This window comes from Neophocaena asiaeorientalis, unplaced genomic scaffold (assembly GCF_003031525.2).
Source record: "Neophocaena asiaeorientalis asiaeorientalis breed wild unplaced genomic scaffold, Neophocaena_asiaeorientalis_V1.1 scaffold70, whole genome shotgun sequence".
NCBI classification, from domain to species: domain Eukaryota; kingdom Metazoa; phylum Chordata; class Mammalia; order Artiodactyla; family Phocoenidae; genus Neophocaena; species Neophocaena asiaeorientalis.
In genome coordinates, this window is record NW_020175410.1 from 5,932,032 (window position 1) to 5,940,161 (window position 8,130).

Below are 8,130 nucleotides of genomic sequence, written 5' to 3' on the forward strand. Positions count from 1 at the left end.
GTGATCATTTGATTGATGCTTTAAGTTACGTATGGGGTTGGAGGGGGTTCAGAGTGTCCACTAAAGCCCGTCTCAGGGAAGACTTTCGGGTTAAAAAACAAAAACAAACAGATAAATGACAACTGTACTGGGGTACAGGAAAAGATTATGTGTAGCGACACGACCAATAAAAACATATTTTTAGAATTCAATTTCAGGCCCGGGGAGAGAATACTGGCAATGTCGCAAAGGTCTTTGCAGCGTTGAACACTTAAGCGAGGCTCAGGAACTGTTTACAGATCACAGTGACAGGACAACTGCCATCTTTAAGTCATTTACTAGTTCCTAAACGACAGTCAAGGACAGGAAGCAGCTGCAGTATTTTTAAACCGCAGTCGCTGACCTCGGCGGCTAGAGACTCGACCTGCCCTCCAGACGCCCGGCGCTCAGCAGCCAAAGGCGCCTCGCAGCTCCCTCAGCGGCGGTCACAGCGGGTGGCGCCCGACCAGCACTCGCGTCCCCAGCGTCTCGGCGCGCCTACCCGGCTCTCTGGAGGCTAGCAAAAGGACCCGGCTCGCAGAGCACGAGGCCCGTGCGTCCGCCTGTCCGCCCCCTCTTTAAACACGGGGCCTACCGAGCAAGTGCCTGTGTAGTCAATCGAAGGATTCTACTTTTGACGCAAAAAATTACCCATCAGAAGTACGAGTAGCATAGGAATGACAATGTTTCACTTTGCAGTTGAACGCTGTTGGTTTGGACAGGTTAGGCGGGCGCGAGAGCTGCTGGATCAAAGCAGGCACTGTTTAGGACAGCTTTATCCGGGCCCTCCTGTCGCAAGCCGTCCTCCGAGGCAGGGGTCCTTCAGGTAGGAGGTGCTGGTTGACTTTGGACGTCCGCCCTTCCTCGGCGCGAAGGCTGTTCAGCCCAAGGCTGTGCAAGTTTGTCGTTCTCTCCGTCTGGACTCGAGCCTTCTGTCGCAGCCATGATCCGCCAGATCATCGGTCAGGCCAAGAAGCATCCTAGCGTAAGTTCTTAAACCCTTTCCCAGTGTTTTCGCTTGTGCATCTTGTGTCGGGTTGCGGCTGCCTCCCCTGAGCTTTCTCCTTCGCAGCCTTTTACCGTTTCTCGGGGCTGAACCCTGTCTCACTTTGTCCTATTCTGCTGGTTGCCCCAGGACCTTGAGCTCTGACCTTCCAGGCCTTGCATTGCGGGGTTTGGCCTGGCGCACGGAAGGTGAGGGACGCTCTCGAGGAAAATAAAATGTTGTAACAGTGGGGTGGGCGCGTCCTCTTGCAGGTTGGTCGGACCAAGAGAGATAGTTGTGCGCTGTGTGGGTTAAAGACCAGGAAAGGTCAGGCACCCTATTTGTTGTGCTGTTTAGAGTCTCGTATTCACTGCATTGCACCATGAGGCTTCGAGGCAAATATGAGGGTCTCTGATCTTGGAATGCTCAGTTTGTCTGGACGTCTTGATATTTGGGAGGATTTTTGTAGTGTGGAGTTTAATCGCAGTTGAGTTCTTTTGTATCTCACATTTTTCCCTGCATATAAACGTGCTGTGGCCCTAAAAATCAATTACGCAGTATTTAATTTTTATCTTAAACCCAGTTGCCTAACGACGCATTAAGCGTTGGTAGCAGTACGTTTTCAGAGATTATGCGTAAAACTGGTATTTATAATAGGTGTGTTTCTGTTTGCTCATTCAGACTCTTTATTTAACAGAATTTTTATTTTTCGTAACGTCTGTATCGAAGCAAGCTTAAGTAATTTGCCAAGAGCTTGTTTTGCAAGCCTTGAGTTGAAAGAAACTGGGAAATTTAATGGGATGTATAAATATTAAGTGAAGAAGGCGATATATTTTCTGGGAAAATTTAAAATTTGAATGTAACTTTTTTCACATTTAAACCAGAATTATCTTTACATCGTTTGGAAATTACATTTCTTTCTTTTGAATGTAGTTATAAGAAATCTTATCTCAATATGAGGTCTATCTTTTTTCAAATTTTAAGACAAGATTAAAAAGAGGTTTGAAGAGAAGGTAAAACTATAGAGATAAAATGCAGATTAGTGGTTGCCTGAGGCTGGGTGGGGGGATGGGGAATGACTGCAGTGGCCCTGAGAGATTCTTGGGGTGATGAGAATGTTCTAAAATTATATCGTGGGATGGTTGTACAACTTTATAAATTTACTACAAATCATTGGTGGTTTCATACTTGAAATTAATGAATTTTATGGCATGTAAATTAAACCTCCATAAAGCTGTTAAAGTTTTTAAAAAAATTAAAAGCTGGCTTGAGACTTGGAAATCAATGTGTAGAAACTACTGTAGTCTTTCCGTTTATTTTTATCAGTATGTAGGTATTTGAAGATGATTCTTGATTCTATTTTGTTTTTGGTTCCAGTTGATCCCCCTCTTCATATTTATTGGAGCGGGAGGTACTGGAGCAGCACTGTATGTTTTGCGCCTGGCGTTGTTCAATCCAGATGTCAGGTAAGTGCTTGAAAATGTTTAGAACTTTGATGGTTTATCAAACTGATTCAGGAGCCGCAGCCTTTCTAGGGAGGCAGCATCCAGTAGTAGAAAGAACCTGAAATTTGTTGTCATACAGTAAGTTCAGATCCTGGTTCTACTGTCGTCATTTACTTTTTCTGGTTCATGAAATTATCTAAATTTCTCTGAGTCTCATTTTCTCATTGGTTGAGTAGAACTGCTTATACGTATTTTGTAACGTGAGGATCAAGATAATAATAACTTTTTATAGAACAGTCAGGGTTGCTGATACGTTTAAGTGTTTTTTGCCTGTGTTCCACAATAGGGAATGCTTCTTTCTGAAGTTGTAAAAGAACAGGCATGGAAAAAGTTGTTTCGTTATTTTTCTATGCAGTTTTCTATATATCACTTCATTGATGAAATAGAAAACACTAGTAAAAGCCAAGTGTAAAGTTTTTTTGTGACAGGGATAGGGACAAGGACAACTGCCCCAAGAGGCTCTGTGTTATACCTTTTTCTGATTGATTACATGAGATTGCTTATTATGAATCCTATCTCTCAACTCCATAATGAAAATAACACCGTCCTTCACCTGATAGGAAGTGGGATTAATATATTTGAAATGTTAGCTTCTTGAGTACAAGACTGTTTTAAATAGTGTTTTATTACTCTAACAGTTATAATGTTTTATTTCTTTTAGTTGGGACAAAAAGAATAACCCAGAACCCTGGAACAAACTGGGTCCCAATGATCAGTACAAGGTAAGCTACAAAATTGCTGGAAATTGTATTTTAATAAACTTTGTCATGGGGTAGGTTCTTTTTGAGATTGGATCTGCAAGTAAGATTCTGTTACAATGAACTTAGAAGAATTGCTAGATTGTTCTGTGAAATTAGAATGGCATATTTTTCTAATATTTTTTCTAAGGATTTTATTCACAGGCTTTAGACTCTGTATGTGAAATGAAGATAATGTCTTAATTGTACTGATTCGACTAAGAAAAAAAAGAGTATAGTTCTTGTTTAATATTTTCTTTGTTCTTGGGTAGTGTAGTGCAGTGGTTCTCAAACCTCAGTATACATAGGCATCTTCTTCAGCTCCATCCCCAGAGATTCTGATTCAGTTGATCTGTTGCAGAGGCTGAGAATTTGCATTTCTAATAAGGTTTCAGATGATGTTGATGCTGTTGGTCCATGGACCACACTTTGAGTAGCACTAATCTAGTGGCTGGTTTGGTTGGCTGTTCTTTCTTCTTGGTATGGTTGACATATTTCAGCTGAGAATTAGTAGGAAGAAATGAAAATCAGTTGAAACTTATATTTTACCATAAACCTTCTAGATAAACTTTTTAACATCTTTCTGGAAAACTGGTTTGTGAAACTACTCTTCCAAAGAATGACTTCATGGACTGAGGCCATTTACTTTTTTTAATTTGTTTTATTGATACATGATTGACCTGCAACGTTGTATAAGCTCGAGGTGTACAACTCGTTGTTTGATGCATTACACTATGATTACTATAGTAGTGTTAGCTAACACCTTTATCATGTTACATAATTCACTTTTTTGTGTTGAGAACAATTAAGAGATAGTTCCTTAGCAACTTTGAAGTTTATAATAAAGTATTGTTGACTATAATCACTATATTGTGTATTAAATCTCCAGAACTTGTTGATCTAGTAGTGGTAAGTTTGTACCTTTAACATCTCCCTAATTTCCCCACCGCGCCCCCATCCCCTGGTAGCTACCATTCTACTTTCTGTTTTTACAAGTTCAGGTTTTTTAGATTCCATATAAGCGATATCATACAGTATTTGTCTTTCTCTGTCTTACTTATCTCACTTAGCATAATGCCCTTAAGGTCCATCCATGTAGTTGAAAATCTGAGACCATTGATTCCCCAAACACAGCTTTACTTACCTGTAAAATTTTTGCATACAAAGAAAAAATCCTTGCAATGTCAAAAAGGGTGGGGGACAGCTTTATTAGAGTGTGATTCTCATACCATACAATTTACCCATTTACAGTATATAACTTGCCATGAATTTTCCATTATACCAGGCTGCTTCATCAAAAAATAGCAGTTTCTTTGAGCACTCTCAAGAAGAGGTGTCTTGACTGAGGAGTGTTCAGGACCCCTTAGCAGATATACCTCCTTGATGGAGATGGATCCTGTCATTACTGATGACAACAACTTTTAAGACAACTGTCACCTTTTACAGATTCCAAGCTTTCCACTCAACCTTCTGATTATAATTTGGCTTCCAAGTCTCTAAACTGATCTTGCTACAAGAAACAAACAAAAATGCACTGGTGAAGCTGAAGTGAACCATCTAATCTGTGTCATATTTTGACTCAAAAAATGATACACAGGCATCTTGTTTTTTCTCTCCTATAAATTTTAGTCCATTCTGGAGAAAATGATTCCACATCCAATAAACTTTAAAAAAGAAAAGAAAACAGAAAAAACAGGCCTTTAGTCCTTCCACCAAAGAGCATATTGGAGTCTCTGCGTATGTAGTTTAGAAAGCTCCTCAGGTGATTATGATAATGAAGCTAATTTTTATCATGTTCTGGAACATGAAAATACCTGCCAGTATGAGGCCATGTGAGCTGGAAATGGAATGTTGCAGCAACAAAAAACTAATGTGTGCAGCATAGATTGGGCTGTGAATAGCTAAGATACTGGTATTAGAGCCTGGAAAAATGAATCATGTAATGGCAAAATATTTGATAAGGTGTCACCTGCTATTACTTGGAAAGAAGACCATGTGCCTAAAGAGTTTGTTATAGAAAAGATTTTTGGAAAACAGGATGTTTGTGGACTGTTGCTGGCTCTACTTGCCAAGAGATGAGTTTAGAAGAATTGGGACATTTGCAAGCAGAAATAAAAGGAAACCAAGTCCAGAAGCTTGTGAGCCTGGAGTGGATGATGCCTACTACTGCTTCTAGACTAGAAGACTAGTAGAGTAGGTTATTCTTTCTCTATCATTCACTTCCCCTCACCTAAGATAATTGTTTTTCTGACCCATTAACATCAGATTTGGCCATGTGACTTGCTCTGGCAAATCAAGTGAGGGGAAGTGCTATCTGCCACTTCTGAGCCAGTGTGTAGTTCCCCCATTGTTCTTTTCCATCTGTCATGAGACCAAATTGACAGTTAAGGGCTACTCATTCAGCCCAGGATTAGAATGAAAAGAACACAGGGCAGTCAGCTTATAAATGGCATATAATGTGAATGAAAAATAGACCTTTCTTATAAGCCGCTAAGATTTGGTGGTTATTTTTTGCTACTTCACAATCTAGCAGAAGCTAACTAATACAAACAAGAGAGGTGACTAAAATAGGATTTAAGCATTAAAGACCTAGCAACACTTATCATCTGAATAAAATGCCCCAAAGCCAAGATCAGAATATGTTGTGCCTTCCCAGCTATTGTTACAAAAAACTTAAAGGTATCCACCATTAAATTGAGAAAAGGAATGTGGACATGGAAGCTGAAAAATAAATCAGATTTGAAAATTACTTCAACGGAGTATTTTGATACTGGCACATGGAACCGAATAAAAGCAAATACATCAGAAACCTGCTTAGTGTTGAGAAAATTAGCAAAGGTTCTGTGACCTTTCGACTCTGCTTGGATGTAGGGGCTTGATCCTGCTTCTGGCAAGTCATATAACTTGATCTTCAGTGTCTTCTTTTATAAAGTAAGAATGAGTAAGGTTGTGATAATTAAGATAAACGTAAAGCATTCTGCCTACAGTGCCTGGGATCTATTAGAAGAGCCCAACAAATTTTTATTTCTTAAAATATAACCTGCAGTTCCTTTTATAAATATTCCCTTTAATATTTTGTTAATATGTTAGAGATGATACAGTTAGTTTCTTTTTAAGTCTCATTGTCTAGTTCAGTTGCTTCATAGGAGAACACTGTCAGAACAAAAAATACTGCTTTATGACTGATTCATACTTTTATGTTTATAAACTTTATAAAAGTCTGTGTACGTATCTCAAGGATAAGCTTCACAACCTGGGAATTTTTCTTTTTTTTAAAGTCAAATAAAATAAGATTTTTAAAATTAGAGATAAAGAAGTTAGGGTGTGTTTGAAGAAATAATGGACACAGATTTATGAGCTTCTTCCTTAAAAACTGAAGAAAATGATGATAATTCTGCAGTTTTGGTTCTTTTGGAGTTAAATAATGTAGTCTCCAAGTAATTACAGCACATTTCAGTTTTCTTTGGCACAAGAATGAGTAAACTCAAGATTATAGCTTATGCATAAATCCTAGCTTATGTATAAATCCTAATGTTTCCTCAGTAGGAATTCTAGAGCAGTATCAAGTATAAATCATTTTTTTTAAAGTTGCTGAGAGTTAGAGGCAGTTTTTTTAAGTAATGATAGTAAGATATATTTCTAAAATTAATTTAAGTTGAATATAAGGAAATTTATGGAAATTACAAAGTTTGCAAAATACAGTATTATTTAAAAGCAGAAATACTGTACTGTTTAAAAGCTTTTGTACCAAAGGTGGTCAGGTGTGAATTTGATTTTGATGCATTCTGGGTTAGGAAATTAAGGAACTGTCTAAGTGAGAGAGAGAAAATGGACAGAAAAGCCATCAAAGCAGGCCAATTTGTATCTAAAAATTATGGATACAAGCACACAACAAAGTATTACTTTATATTACTAGCCAATCTTTATTGCTATAAATCTTTCCCATCTAAATTATAGCCCTTTCCTAACCAAATAGGGATGATAACTGGTATTTCTCTATTCTGTTGGAGAGTGACCTGTGTACGTAGTGGAGATGGAAGTAAAAACATAAGAATTGGAAGTATATATCAGAAGAAATTCATAGTTATTCACCTTGAAATAGAAGAATTTTTTTATAGGTTCTACCAGATTATACTACCACTGCTTTTCTGAGGAAGATTGAATGTTTTTACCTTACCAAAACCATTATTAAAGAACTGGAATTTTAATGTCTTTGTTTGAATGACTTTTATATTGTTAAATATTCCTAATACAAAATTAATGTCTGTAATTGTTACTATAGAAAGCTGAATAAAAATAATCTTAAACTTCTATACCATCTTTGTGTATTTGATTGATTATCTAAAATATCTTTTTTCTTTTCCAAGTTCTACTCAGTGAATGTAGATTACAGCAAACTGAAGAAAGAAGGTCCAGACTTCTAAATGAAATGTTTCACTATAAAGCTGCTTAGAATGAAGGTCTTCCAGAAGCCATCCGCACAATTTTCCACTTAACCAGGAAATATTTCCCCTCTAAATGCACAAAATCATGTTGGTGTATTGTGATGGGGTTTACACTGATTAATAAATAGTTTGAAACTTGATGTGTGTCACTATTTAATGCTGAAACTCTACTCTGAATTTTATAACTTAGGTTATAGGAAATAAACTATTAGAATTTAAGGAGTTTCTTGAATTTCTGTGTATTCGTGTAATTTGAAAATAAGACTTTAAGCTGCTATAATAAAACACTTTTATTTTGTGTGTAGGCCATTGGTAACACTAGGGCATATTTAAGAACTAGAACTGGAAATCAAATGTAGATTGGCAAGATTACTCAAGCCTCTTTGGCATGGGCAAAATGAAAACCTCTAGATTTCTGTTACTGGCTGATGTCGAAGTAT

The 8,130-nt window shown here is 37.6% G+C and overlaps 1 protein-coding gene across 1 annotated transcript; it reads left to right on the plus strand.

Annotated features, from left to right (window-relative positions):
- Positions 1–836: 836 nt before the first annotated feature.
- COXFA4 (cytochrome c oxidase associated subunit FA4) lies at positions 837–7,830 on the plus strand. The gene is made up of 4 exons (XM_024767159.1): positions 837–1,003; positions 2,381–2,469; positions 3,170–3,230; positions 7,613–7,830. The coding sequence occupies exons 1-4, from the start codon at positions 962–964 to the stop codon at positions 7,667–7,669; spliced, it is 249 nt and encodes an 82-aa protein (XP_024622927.1). The 5' UTR covers positions 837–961; the 3' UTR covers positions 7,670–7,830.
- Positions 7,831–8,130: the final 300 nt, after the last annotated feature.

Bases quoted from the DNA above. Each gene is read 5' to 3' on its own strand.
- COXFA4 (XM_024767159.1), top strand. From the start codon at position 962: ATGATCCGCCAGATCATCGGTCAGGCCAAGAAGCATCCTAGC. The intron at 1,004-2,380 runs GTAAGTTCTTAA...TTTTGGTTCCAG, and splicing joins AGGCCAAGAAGCATCCTAGC to TTGATCCCCCTCTTCATATT. The intron at 3,231-7,612 runs GTAAGCTACAAA...TTCTTTTCCAAG, and splicing joins GTCCCAATGATCAGTACAAG to TTCTACTCAGTGAATGTAGA.